This window comes from Antrostomus carolinensis, unplaced genomic scaffold, assembly GCF_000700745.2.
Source record: "Antrostomus carolinensis isolate BGI_N321 unplaced genomic scaffold, ASM70074v2 scaffold10543, whole genome shotgun sequence".
NCBI lineage: Eukaryota > Metazoa > Chordata > Aves > Caprimulgiformes > Caprimulgidae > Antrostomus > Antrostomus carolinensis.
This window is the reverse complement of record NW_010303128.1, coordinates 1,497-15,842: the sequence shown is the minus strand read 5'-3', so window position 1 is coordinate 15,842 and position 14,346 is coordinate 1,497. Positions and strand designations below refer to the sequence as shown.

At 48.3% G+C, this 14,346-nt stretch overlaps 1 protein-coding gene across 1 annotated transcript; it reads left to right on the top strand.

Moving 5' to 3' along the window:
* Positions 1 to 977: 977 nt before the first annotated feature.
* LOC104521872 (heparan sulfate glucosamine 3-O-sulfotransferase 3B1) lies at positions 978 to 6,263 on the top strand. The gene is made up of 2 exons (XM_010163992.2): positions 978 to 1,033; positions 5,642 to 6,263. The coding sequence occupies exons 1-2, from the start codon at positions 978 to 980 to the stop codon at positions 6,261 to 6,263; spliced, it is 678 nt and encodes a 225-aa protein (XP_010162294.2).
* Positions 6,264 to 14,346: the final 8,083 nt, after the last annotated feature.

The window sequence follows — 14,346 nt, the reverse complement described above, 5'->3', positions numbered from 1 at the left end:
CTCGGCAGCTGCAACCCCTCCTTCCCTGCCTCCAAGCCGCTGCAGACGGGTGGGGAGAGCACTAGGTCAGCCCAGCACCATGCTGGAGGGGTCCAGGGACATGAGCAATGTCCCCAAGCTGTCACTGCCATGCAGATGCCCCAGCTGCGGGTGTTTCTACGTCTCGGGTCTTGGCTGATGGTGGTTTTCACTTTGAGGTGATACCTCTGCCGTGTTTGCTGGGCTGCTTGCAGACCCCTCTGCTCACCATCCCCTGCACCAAGCAATGCTGTGACTGAGCATGTGCCCACATCTCACCCACCCCCAGGCTGGTGCTGGGACCAGGATGGCAGCATCTGGTGAGCAGGGGACTGATCTCCTTCACTGCTTATTCACCGTGGGTTGTTCCCCGCTTGGGCACCAAGGATCTCCACTGCTGCAAACCCCAGTGCTGGCCAGACCCATTCTCTGCATCCTCCTCTTCCTCCTCAAACTCAAACTGAAACTCACTTTTCTGTGGCAGATGAGCTCGAGGTGGACCTGGCCATGCACTCAGATACACGTCTCAACACAGGGCAGTGCTGACCTCAACAGCACAGGGTGGGGGATGACACCATCATTCCTTTCTGTGGCATCAGGCTGGCACACCTTCTTCTGGATGATCATTTCAATCCAGCCAGCCTGGATAGCTGGGCTCTGACAGGCTGATTAAACCAAAAAAATCATACTAGGCCTGCCAGGGAGAACCTCACCTGGGTTTGAAACTAGAGAAGAGTCCTGCCCTGAGCACATGATTGGGGCAGGTTTTACTAGAAGCCAGAGAGCATGTGGGGCTGATGGCTGTGATCACAGCAGCTTTATTTATTGCTCTGGGTGGTGATGGTGTGAGGCCTGGTGAAGAGCTGCCCTTATCTGCTGACTACAGCCTCCCTTTGGGAGAGATCTGGACTAGATTTATGTGGGAAAGGTTTGCAGCAAGTCCATCATAGCTGTTTTTAATGCCTTGCATGCTGCCGAGGAGCCCAGGAGGTCCTGAGCAGGGCATGGCTTGGTTCAGCTGGGAGCAAAGCAGCAGATGGACTTAAACCAGCAAACTCACCTCAGATTTTCTGGATCCAGTGACCAAAAGCTGCTCCCACCTCTGTGGGAAACAGCAGCATGGGGCAGCTCGTCCTACATGAAACAGGCTGTTCTCTCCCAAAATCTCATTTCTGGAACAACCAATGCTTGTCTTCTCACTAATGGCCAGCTTCTGTTGCTGCTTCGACTTAGTGGGACAGCACAGGGCAACTGAGGCAACCCAGCTGTTTTAACCCATTTCCCATCCCCTGATGGAGCTTAGGAGGTTAACCAGCATGGGCTGGTGGCAGACACCACCAACACATGTCATTGCATCCCTTCCTCCAAGCTGAATTTCCACAAACACAACCTTTGGGTGCTTAGTCTTGTAAGGAGGGAGCCCAGTATGTTATTCTGATTTCTTGACATAAAGTGATGCTTTCTTCCCCAGAGTTGAGCTCTTGCTAAGAGCAGGGACTTGAGATCAGACTTGGTGTCTCTGTGGACTCTGATCTCCAGGGCGAGGGGTCGAGCCAACACCCAGCTTGCCTTGGGAAACTTGAAGTCAAGCTTTTTGAAGGCATCATTGTACAGACCATAAAGAGACATAAAAGCCGTAATAAACATGATATGAAAGATCAGTTCCCACACCAGGAGTGTCTGAGGGTTGGGGGACTGTATCTGAGATGTCCTAATGTGACCCCAGCACTAAAGTGCCGATGTCAAGGCCTGGCACACCAGGGTACGTCAGGAAATCCCAGAGCAGCACCGCCTGCGTCGCCGGGACCTGTCACCAGCTGGTGCTCAGCCCTTGCACAGCGTCCCTCCCCAGCTGGAGGGTTTGCTGCAGCAGCTTGAGGGAGCTGGGTCTCTTTAGCTTGGAGAAGAGGAGACTGAGGGGTGACCTCATTAATGTTTATAAATATGTTAAGGGTGAATGTCAGGAGGATGGAGCCAGGCTCTTCTCAGTGATGCCCAATGGTAGGACAAGGGGCAATGGGTGTGAGCTGGAACACAGGAGGTTCTGCTTTAAACTTGAGAAGAAACATCTTTACAGTGAGGGTGACAGAGCCCTGGGACAGGCTGCCCAGGGAGGGTGTGGAGTCTCCTTCTCTGGAGACATTCAAGACCCGCCTGGACACCTTCCTGTGTGATCTCATTTAGGTTCCTGCTCTGGCAGGGGGATTGGACTGGATGATCTTTCGAGGTCCCTTCCAATCCCCAACATTCTGTGATTCTGTGAAGACAAATCCAAACCATTGCATTACCAAAGTGAAGTCCTGCAAAGCCCATTGGGGTGGGGAAGGGGCCACAGCCCCCGTGAGCAGCAGCCCAAGAGCTATCTCCGTGGGCTTTGGCCAAACACGGGAATGGCCGTCTGGGACACCATGGCTGGGAAGAAAGTACGAACCTGAAGAAGGCCAGATATGAATATGCATGCACAGCCGAAATGCTCCCTTTGAGGAAAGTCTTCCTCCCCTATTAAGTAATTAAATAAAGCCCCAAGCTCTACTAAAATTAAAATAACAGAATCCATTTATTCTGGCAGGGCCCACTGGTGGCTGCTCTTGCCAAAAACATTTTTGTGGTTCTTGTCTTTTCAAGTGGCTCTTTTGCAATAAAACCCAGATGCCATTAGTCCAGGGAGGCCTCCAGGCAAATGTTTACTTCCATGAAAGATGCCTTTTGTAATTAATTAATCTCCCAAAAGCTGTGGTAGCACATTCCCTGTGGCTCCTGGCGTGTCCCTGCCCGCCAGCCCTGGCAGTGGAGGTGTGTGCTCATTCCTGGGCGCTGAAGAAAGCTTTTGTGTTGCAGCCTCGCCATGAAAAGGGTTAATCTCCTCCTTGGGAAGACACAGCGGAGATTTCAACACTTATCAAAACAGAAGCAGAAGTCAGCGCCTTCCCACTGCCCTGGCCCCACTGAACCTGCTCTTGCTCAACAGCAAATTGCCGTTGCAGGAGGCGGTTACAGGGGCAGAGATCAGCTGGAGACTGAGGCGGTGGGGAAGAGGGTACGACCTGGTTCCTTCACCCTTCCCAGAGTGCAGGTCCCTCCAGACGACTCGGTTGTTGCAGGGTTTCCAAAGCAGAGGAAACAACATAACATCTGAGATTTGTGGGCTTGGTGCACATGGGGGAGAAGAGGTGATTCCTGAGACCTCCGTGAGCAAAATAACATGTGAACCACTCCACGGGCCAGAGCAAAGAACTGTCCAGCCCAGCACCTTCTTCCAGATGGTGGCTGGTATCAGCTCTCTACAGATGAGGGTCCAAAAGCTGGTGGTTTGTAGGGCTCCTTCTGTTACCTCCTCCCAGCTGAGGGCAACTGGGGCTGGGGGCTCCCTGTGGCTGCAGTGGCTGTGGGACTCTCACATTTCATTGCCACCAACTGTTTTCATCCACCGTGAATTTGGCCAGTCTGGTTCTGAACCATTTGCACTTTTCACCTTTGCAGCATCAGGTGATGGTTAATCCAACCATATCATTACATGTCTGCTTGATAAAGGCCATCCTCCTGCTGGTTTTGAACCTGTCTCCACCCTTGGTGTCAATAGAGGTTTTCTTTATGTCTTCACATCCTTCAGGACGCACAAGAGCTCTCATACTTCTCAGCTTGTTTTTTCTCCATCTTGAATTATAAAATCATGGACTGGTTTGGGTTGGAAGGGACCTTAAAGCTCATCCCGTTCCAACCCCCCTGCCAGCAGCAGGGACACCTTCCACTAGGCCAGGTTGCTCAAAGCCTCATCCAACCTGGCCTTCAACACTTCCAGGGAGGGGGCATCCACAACTTCCTTGGCCAACCTGGACCAGTGTCTGACCACCCTCACAGTGAAGAATTTCTTCCTAATATCTAATCTAAACCTCCCCTCTTCCAGTTTAAAGCCATTTCCCTTTGTTCTGTCACTCCCTGCCCTTAAAAAAGTCCCTCCCCAGGTTTCTTGTAGCCCCTTCAGGTACTGGAAGGCCGCTCTAAGATCTCCCTGGAGCCTTCTCTTTTCCAGGCTGAACAGCCCCAACTCTCTCAGCCTAAATGTCCCAAATTCATGGATTCTCCCCCAGACAGAAACCCTCAGCAGAGATCAGCAAAGATGTGGCTTCTCTAGGCCCATGTGTTTGCTCAACCTTGATGTAATGTGGTTGTAAATAGAAAGAATTGCTGTAGGAAGGGTCAGTCCTCGCTGCCTCATTTGTAACGACTCAGCCTGGGGTTTGGTTGTTATTGGTGTTTTTAGCTGTTGTTGGCTTTTCTTTGTTGCTTTTTTGATAGATGAGTTTAATTTTGCTGACATACTGCCCAGGTTTGCAAAGCAGATGTTGCTGCTGCAAGACGGTGACAATAACGCAGGCAGGGAGCAGTTCATCACGGCACGCGGGTGTCGCGGCGTGGCCAGGTCAAAGTCAAGGGGTCAGGGCGTGGGGAGGATGTGGGTCCCTGCTCCTCAGGTCCTGCAGCCACAGTTGCCATGAGAACTGCTGGTGGCACGGCGGTGAACCTCACCAGTGCTGCAGCCACCCCCCATCCATCTCCCATTCCCTCCGGGAAGGAGACCAAGCTGCAGAGAGGAAAACAGCTGAGAGCCTGGAAGGAGAGATGGGTTTGTGTCACCAAACGATGATGGTGTGAATCACTGGTGTTTTGCTGATGGTGGCTCCTGTCTGGGGGTGATACACGGGGTGATGTGAATGTGAGGGGATGGGATGTGGTGTGGCAATAAGGGGGAGCAAGGAGAGGAGCTGGGAGCACCCGGAGGAGCAGACAAACAGCCGCTCATGGCTCCTGCACCTTCCTGGCTTGCCTTGCTCAACACAGAGGAGCTCAGGTTATCCTGCGGCCAAATCCTATGGTCCTTTAGCAAATCATACCCAATACCTGGCCCAGGAGGGCTCTCAAGGAGACCATGGAGCAGGATGGACCCTGGCCCAAGCCCCAAGCTCCTTCGCGCTCCCGGCTGGGAGAGCTTCCCAAAGCAGCCTGCATGTAGAATTTCTTTGGGTGGAAGAAGGAAATTGCTGAGGTCAGGGGGCTGATATTGCACATTTTTATGTGACATCAGCTTGCTGCCACCTTGAAAATACCTAAAGACAGAGTCTTACATCCTGGCCCTTGAAAATCCCTTGTACCCTGTAGGAAGAGAGTGTTGTTACTCCAGAAATTCACTGTTATACCAGGGAATTTAAGCCACTGTGCAGGAAACCCCAGTGTGGGCAGGGAGGAATTTAAGGGGGTAGGGCGTTAGGATTGTAGAGATGTTCTCTGTTCTTACAGTGCTGTTGCAAGAAAGGAGGTGGGATCCCCCTCAAGAAGTCCCTTACAGACCTTGAATAGACAAAATGGATTTAGGTCTAATTCTGGGTAAACACGCAGCCAAAAGAAGTGGGGAATCAGGAGAGTGTGTAGGTACTTTACTGAATCAGAGCATCATGGGCCTCCTGACAATCCACGCAAGAAGGAGAGGAAGCTGGGCTGGAGGTGTGAGGCTCAGGAGCACCCTGCCCTTGGTACCCGGGACATCCCCGGAGCGCTGCCTGCGCTCAGCTCCCCCCACCCCATCCAGCAGCATTCGGCACTAACATGTCCCTCTCTCCCACTCTCCCAGGGACCTCATGCCCAGGACCCTGGAGGGGCAGATCACCATGGAGAAGACCCCCAGCTACTTTGTCACCAAGGAGGCCCCAGCCCGCATCTCCTCCATGTCCAAGGGCACAAAGCTCATCGTGGTGGTGCGGGACCCCGTGACCAGAGCCATCTCGGACTACACCCAGACGCTCTCCAAGAAGCCCGATATCCCCACCTTTGAGAGCCTGACCTTCAAAAACAGGACTACGGGCCTGATCGACACCTCGTGGAGCGCCATCCAGATTGGCATCTACGCCAAGCACCTGGAGAACTGGCTCCTCTACTTCCCCATCGGGCAGATCCTCTTTGTCAGCGGGGAGAGGCTGATCAGCGACCCCGCAGGGGAGCTGGGCAGGGTCCAGGACTTTCTGGGCCTCAAGAGGATCATCACCGACAAACACTTCTACTTCAACAAAACCAAGGGGTTCCCGTGCCTGAAGAAGGCGGAAGGCAGCAGCAAACCCCACTGCCTGGGGAAGACTAAAGGCAGGACCCACCCTGACATAGACCAGGAGGTGGTGCAGAGACTGCGGGACTTCTACCGGCCCTTCAACATGAAGTTCTACCAGATGACGGGGCAGGACTTTGGCTGGGACTGAGGCTGAAAAAAATAATTTAAGAAAAGGAAAATATAATATAATATATATTTTTTTTTACATATCAGTAGAGAGGGGAAAAATACAGGAAAAAAAAATAATAGCTGTGCTGAAACATGATTTGTTCCGATTGTTTTTTTCTTTTGACATCTCTTTGTTTTCCTTCTTCTCTCAGAGTTGAGGTGATGCATCCGTCCAGACAAAGAGGCTGTGAACAGCAACCTGGTCCTGTAGACCCTGCCTGCAGCTTGGCTGCTTCCTTTGATGGGCCCAAGGTTTAGCACCGTCTCTGGAAAAAAAAAAAAATGCAGGCAGAAAGTTTTTAGACATCCTCATGTCCAGCTCCAAAAGTGACAAGGGTGCCTGGGGGAGCTCAGACTCTCACTGGAAGGCCAGCCAGATTTTGGTTTTCAAATGCTATTTTAGACCAGACCCCATCACTTTTGACAATGAAACAAAGGAAACACACCTAATTTGGCTTTCAAAACCTTACCTTAGTGAATTTCTTTTATTGCATGAAACCTTTGGGGAAATTTTTTAATTTATCCTTTTTTTTTTTTTGTCTTTTGCTCCCCCTAAATCAAGCTCTTTTCATCAACCCAACTTAGTTTTCAACTTAGAGAAGCCAAAACCAATAATCCTTTGTTTTGTTTTGAGACAAAACAATTTTGGTAGCCAAAAGTGAAAGAAAACAAATGATTCTTTTGACTCTACGATGAAAATTGCCAGGTAGTCAAAAGGGCTCATTCACAGGAGTTGGCTCTAAACCAGTGCTCCCCGTTGCCAGCAACGTGCACCCCTTTTGCTACGCTGACATCAGAGCTTTTTTCCCAGGGGGGCCCACCTGGCAAGGAAGGTCCACACTGAGATGATGCTCATGGTCTTGAAGGTGATGGGGGACCCACCATCCCACTGCTCATATGCAGGAAACAAGTTCACAGTGTCTGGCGGATGCTGCTTAAGCCATAATGAAGAATGTTTTAAGTTGGGCCAGTCTTAAAAGAAAAACAGTGGAGGGAGGGTTGTTTGGGAAAAAAAAAAAATGAACAAATATCACATCCAGAAAGGGGAGAGAATGAGGAGAAGGCGATGGAAGTTTTCTTGTCCTTTCCTAAAGGAGAACCGAGGGGGAAGCAGGAACAAGAGCATTGGTTGTGCAGGGCTTTAAATATTGTCAGGCAAAACGAATCACATGTTTGTAATAACCAGGAGCTTTAAATTCTTTGCTTTGATCCTTATCACCTTTTTTGGCTGGTAGAAATGTCTCAGCAACAGAAATCTGTAGTGAAGCAGGATCTTGTATTACCGTGGGCTCATTTATCTGCTGCCTTTTTATCTTCATTTTCTGGACTGTAAGAGCACCTAATTATCACTTGGTGCTGTATAAGCACAACATGATGATGCTCCCTGTCCCAAGTCTAACTTTAAAAAGCCCCTGACAGTTAAAACGAAGTGGGGGATCACCTGGTAATCTGGTTAGGAAGAAGCCTGTAGACCAAGCTCACTGGCTGCCTGCACACTGGCCAACATCTTAATAAAATCACAGCAGAGCCAAGATTTCAAGGAGTCCAAAGAGAACTGTATCTGAAATTACAATTTAACCAAAGACAGAGTCATTTCCACCTTGGGCTGTCTTGCTTGACAGGTCAGGAAGACAGCTTGGTGCCTGCTCACCAGAAAGACAGATGAGGGATGACACAGACCCCCACAGCCCTTTCTCTTACCTGCCTCTCTTCAGCCCCTCACTGTTCATGCAAGAGATGACCTGAGAAAATCAGAGGTGGTCAAGTAGCTTTGGCTTCTTGGGGTTGTAGTCCTTCCCAGCATCTCTGCAGTTCATTGCTGGAGCTCAAAGCTCCCAAACCAGAAGTTGGAAGAGTGTTGGGCTCATGGTAATGGTCTCCCCAAAGTCACTGGAGATGAGGGAAGCAATCTGCTCTCTGCCCATGCCATCCAGATCAGGGGGGGAATGGGATTAAGGTGTAGCAAAAGGATGGTGGTTAATTATTGGGAAAACCTTTCTAACAGCAAGGCTTGTTGGGGCAGGAACAGGGGATGGCCACCATCCCTCCCACACTGTGCTCTTCCAGCTCAAAGCCAAGCGGGCAGTGAGGACAAGGCATCACTCACGGGCACAACTGAAGAGTGCCAGCACTTCCAAGGCACAAAATCAGAGGTTTTCCAAGCTGAAAGGAAGATTTAAACATGTAGTTTCTTTGGTATTTCAAGGAGACTTAAGGTTGAGCTAATCTCTACCTGCCTTTGACAAGTATAAATATCACTTAAGAGTGTGATTTTTAAAAAATCAATATAATTACATTGCTATTGTCTCTCATACAGTCACATTTAAAGCAGTATACAGCAGTGTTACAGTGCTACAGATTGCTCCTCCCATACTGAACCAGCTCCAGCAATATAAAACACCTTCACACCAAGGAGTTTCTACAGCTGCCACCAAATCACTGTCATTAAACCCATACAGCGCCGGTGTGGACACAGCCAACTATCGTGTGTGCCTTTAAAACACTTCCCAGCACACTGAACTCAGCTACCTGGGCATGCTTTCCCCAAAATGCTTGAATACTTTATTTCCACTCATTTCCGAGGGTCTGAATCCCTCGATGCACACCTCGTAAAACTACAGAGGGATCTGAGACTGTAATTGGGTTTTTTTTTGATCTGGGACATAAGTATTTTTGAAAGTCCCTCCACGTATGAACAATGGCTTTTAAAAAGAGGTCATGCAATCAAATTCCTTTGAACTCTAATAAACATTTAAGCCTCTAAACTCTTCAGGCTTATTTTAAAATCCAGCCATGAAGTTTAGATTATTTTAACCTAAGAAGAATTGGAAGTAAACTATTGAAAACTGCATCCCTCCTAGACCTACAGAATTGAGCATGTGTATTAGGAGAAGAAAGCAAAAATAGCTATAAATAAAAAAGAAAGTGACCTGTAGAGTTTGATTTTTTTTTTTCAAAGCAGGAAAATCAATACCTTAACGATGAGAATCTAATTAGGTGTGTTAAAATTCTTCTAGTTTCAATAATCAAATATGCCATGAGAGACTGATGAAGTTTAGGCTTATATGCCACACAAGATGCAGATTTTATAACATTTGTTTAAAAAAAAACCAAAACAAACAAAAACCTTTATAAAGTATCCTATCAAGTGTCAAATTCATCATAAGGAAGAAATCTGTCACACTGAGGGTGGTGAGACATTGGCCCAGGTTGCCCAGAGAGGTGGTAAAAGCCCCATCCCTGGAAACATTCAAGGTCAGGTTGGACAGGGCTCTGAGCAACCTGATCTGGTTGAAGATTCCCCTGCGCATGGCAGGGGCGTTGGACTAGATGACATTTAAGGTCCCTTCCCATCCAAACTCTGTGATTCTGTGCTTTGGCACAGGCTTGTAGACCCCAATTCAGAAAGACACTTGAACATGAGACCTCCCTATAGCCCAATGCAGCAGCATCTTTCAGCCAGAGCCAAACTGTGGAGAAGGCTCTTTGCACCCTGCTTCAAGTGGTCACACCTGGAAGATGTCAGAGAAATGGGGTTTGATTTCCCAGTGCAGATTGGCAAGGCAAAACCTGGCCCCTCTGCTGCTGCAATTCCCATCGCTGTGATTCCTGGAAGGGCGAGGACCGAGCTGCTGCGTCCATGTTGTAGTTGGTGTTGATTACATGCCCAAGGGAATTTAATCAACTCCTAAGGAAATGCTGCCACCCAATAATTTACACAGTTAAAAGGGTTATAAACACCAACGTGTCATGGAGCTCAATGTACGAGCCTCCTCTCCGTGGTATTTGGGGTTGTCTTTGGGGCCCAGCACTAAGAAGTTAAATTCCCAGCAATGATTTGGCCATGTCTACCCAGCACTGAGTTACTTTAACTACCACTGATCCTTTGCCTCCTCGGTTCTCCCACATACACAATGTCAGGTCTCCAGATTAGGGAAAAAAAAATTGCCCATTTTCTTAACAATTAAAAAAAATCTTGTTCGTATATAATGGTTTCTGGGTTTTCTCTCCTCTCTCCCCTTTGCTTGGTGACACTGTCATCCTTCTCCCTTTGGTGCTATTTCAGTATGAAACAGACTGATTTTAATTTAATTTAAGAATGAAAAAGCACACATTTAATAAAGTTTACGGGTACTGAGAGGCTGTGCTCTCTTTTTGCTGGCAGCAGCAACCTGGAAAGAGGGGGCAGGTTTACGAAAAAAAGGAGAAAACACAGAATTCCCCACTTGTGTCTGATTTTAGTGTCCTAAACCTAAGGCACTGAACAGCAGCTGGGGGGGCTCTGCCTCCTGTGAAACACCCCATGGCATCAGTAGTGTCATTTCCATGACCTCTTCTCTTCCACTTCACGTTTCTCCAGCAAACTGAATGTTGTAATCCTTTCTTTAAATGGCAAAAAAACCTTGAAAAGTCAGGTCTTCACGGCTCCCCGCACCATTCACCCCTTAGCTGTCGCTGGCCCTGCCACGTCCACAGCGTTTGGCCACCGAGTTTGATGAATTCCTGCTTTCTCCTGACCTGGTAGGAGAGGAACGGACCCAACTCACGGTGCATTGTGTGAAACCCGAGGTGGAAGCAATTCACCAAGAAATATATACAGCGGAGTAGCCCCCATATATCAGGTTTTCTGTGTGGTCAAGTAAAGTGATATTCTATTTACTTTTTTAGACGTATAAACAGATTAAGTCCCAGGGCAAATATGCTCCCAAACTTCATAATATTTTATTAAACCACTGAAGTTTAATATAATCTTTTGGCTTCCACAGAAAAATGTTCCATTTCTTTTCTGAGCACCTTTGATTTTATTTTCTTTTAATTACCGTTATCCGGAGTTAACAATGTGGGTTTTTGCACTCCACCCAGCAAGGACTATCCAGATTAGAAGTGGGGAATTTTGCTGAAATACAGAAATATCTATGTGGTGGTAAGAAGTTGACGACGCCTGGATGGAAAACTCTGGAGAAGCCAACGTACAGAATGAATTCCCCTCCGCCAGGCAATAACAAGGCTGCATTCCTCAATTCATAGCATTTATTACCTAAGACATTGGCCAGCCATGGCTTTTGAATAAAATTATACCTCCTTCATCTTACGCCTGTCCACACCGCTGCACGAGGGCTGCTGCTCGAGCTCGTTCCATCCTGGAGGCAGCGCAGCTCATTGCTCCGCGGGGAAAGTTCTCACTAATTCGGGGCCAACGCTAAGAAGTTAAATTCTCAGCAATGATTTGGCCATGTCTACCCCTCACCGAGTTACTTTAACTACCACTGCACCACACCGTGTGAACGCAGCTTTGGATGCATCGTCTGTCTGAGCGTGAAGCTGCTAGGGAAAGCCAGCGCTGTGCTGAGCCTCAAGTGCATCACTCAGCCAGAGATCTTCCAAATCTGATGACCAAGAAATGCCCCACAGACATACTGGCTCATGGCAAAAGCTGCTGGGAGCCAAGCAGAACTCTTCAAGAAAGACTCAGCACCTTCATCTCAGCATCGTTAAATAGGAATAATAATGGTAATAATCATCTCATGGTTCTTAAGACAACTGTGTAATTTCTAGAGGCCAAATTAACTAGTGTGAGTGTTACCCCGGGTCCTTAGTGCAGCAGAGAGGAACTTCAAACACAGCTTATCAGCCACAAGTACATCTCCCTTGCCAAACCTCTTCTCTATTTCCTCTCCTGCTATTCAGAGCAGTCCTGTTAACGGAGGGTCCTTCTTCACAGACACATCTGGCCTCTGTGAGTTCCTCCATTAGTGGCGGGGCAATGGTGATGTTGTAGACAAGATTAGACCTGCTCAGCCACAGTTTCTCCAGCTCATTTCTTTTGTTCTTTCACCAACAGCTGTGATTTAGGGCATGTGAGCAACAGCCAAAGGAAATGACAGAGAGGTATTGGCTGGAGAGCACTTACCTTCCCTTGTACAGGGCGTATGGAACAGAATCAATAGGTTTACTATACTGCTCACTGCTGGAGTCCCCATGGCTGAGCACAGAAGAGATGGTAACGGAGTGAAAAAATTCTCCTGAGAAGGAGAAGTTTAAGAGCACAGAGCAAAGTGGCCAAATGCACCATATCGACAGGGCAAATGCAGTCATGAGTCTAATCACCTGCCCCTCTGCACTCTGCCTGGTTGCAGCTCACCAGGGCTTTGCTGGGACAAAACACCTTCCCAGGACCCATGGCTTTGGGGTGTGCAGAAGGGCTTCTGCTTTGACCACAGACTCCTCTTGCAATCAGGATGGGATCCAGGAAGGCGCAAGGCTGGTGGAGGCAGAGGAGAGCATCCAGTGCCCTCCAGGCACATCATCAGTCCAGCAGCATCACAGGATTTGCTGGATTGCCTGGAGCCATTTCCTACTTGTTATTTTTAATCAGCTCTTCTGACCAAAAGAGCATGTCTGCTAAGCTCAGACAGGGTCTGCTGTCCAAAGTGAAGCCATAGCCCAAGTTCAGGGACATATCCTATCCCTCAGGCACACCTCTAGCTGCCTGCCATGGGAATTATAAAGCTACAACCAACGGCATCACTACATCATGATTAAAAAAAAACCCTCACCGTGGTTCCCTGTAACTCAAAATCAGTATTGGTTTGAGACCAAACTCCTCCATTTTCCACAATGAGAAGATTCAAGGTTAAATAAAGAAATTATCTGTATGGCTCCCCATGTAAGCTGCTGGCAGGGCCCAGGACATGGTCAGCTCTGCCCGTATAAACTGGATATTGTCCCTGTATGTCTGGGTGAGCAAGAGGTGCCACATGAGCTCCCCTGGTCCACAGGGGGACCCTGGCTGGCACAAGCCACGTAATCCAGAGCAGACATTGATGTCAGAGGTGTCTGGAAGATGCTGCTGGTGTAACAGTGCCCTGCTCATGTACAACATCACATCTTCCATCAGGATCCAATCTGGGCTTCCACTGCCTCAGAAAAACTTAGTGATGGAGGAGCTGACGGGTCCCCAGCCGCAGCTCAGCCCTGGCCACAGCACCCCACACCCCTGCCCTGCCCGGACCCCGGGTGCAGATCCTGCCTTGGTCAAACAGAACCTGTGGCTCGTTTTCAGGGAATGCAGGAATGTCCATCCAAAGTTGGAGCCTCGTGTTTCAGCCACCCAAACCCTTCTCAGACATAACACACCCCAGAGCTCACGAGGAGAGTACGAGGAGAGCGTGGGGTTCATGCTGCACGTTGGACCCTCAGCAGCGGCGCTGCAGAGGGAAATGCCACAGAGGAGCCTGCCTGGACACAACCGGTGCCCAGCCGGCCAAACTGGCCAGGGAAATTCATCCTGGTTTGACACCCCATATTTTATGAGCTCTACTAAAGAGAAAATTGTCATATGTTTCTACTTTTTGAGAAGCTGAGCTGTCCTTTAGAGAGCAGCTGCCAGCATAAATATACATGAGGAACAGGTTTTTCGTTCCTGAAAAATGTCTAAAAGTTGTAAACAATTCTCAAGTCGCATGGGGATAAACAGTCAGAATTTCAATATTGTTTATAGTTTAAAAAAACAACAGTCACTTGAGTTCCATCAAGCCAAGCATTTTGGATAGATAATTTTTAAACATTTGCTTTCAATTCTCCCAAACCTTTAGCAAAGAAACCCCATTCATGTTATACTTAACTTATATTTCAAAATGAAAAGTATTATGGACTAGAAAAAGGGATGTTTCTATTTAAAAAAAAAATAGTCTCAAATATTGCACCATCTTGGAAGACCCTTTCAGAAAAAGAATAAACAAAAACACTCAGTCAAGAAGTTTACCCAGGCTGATCTTCTCCTGCTTACAGTTTCCGTTTTGTTGGATTAGTTGTTTGCTTTGCTTAACAAACAAGAATAGTCTGTCAAAAAAAGAAAAAAAAAATTCCTGACAAGTTCCATTTGTCATCCTGAGAGCAGAAACGTTCCCCCTTGGCCCAGTCCTTCCCGTCAGCACGCTCTGCAGCCTTCCTCCCTGGCACCAGCCCCGCTCCCCGCACAGACCCTTTGCATCTGGGCAGAGTGGAAAACAGAGTTCTTTAATTTCCCCTTTGCATTAGAGTTCATTAGGAAAAATCCAGAG

What these genes read in the sequence shown, in the direction of transcription:
- LOC104521872 (XM_010163992.2), top strand. Translation starts at nt 978, where the DNA reads ATGCCTTGCATGCTGCCGAGGAGCCCAGGAGGTCCTGAGCAGGGCATG. An exon ending in GAGCAGGGCATGGCTTGGTT is followed by an intron (nt 1,034 to 5,641) that starts CAGCTGGGAGCA and finishes CTCCCACTCTCC; the next exon opens with CAGGGACCTCATGCCCAGGA.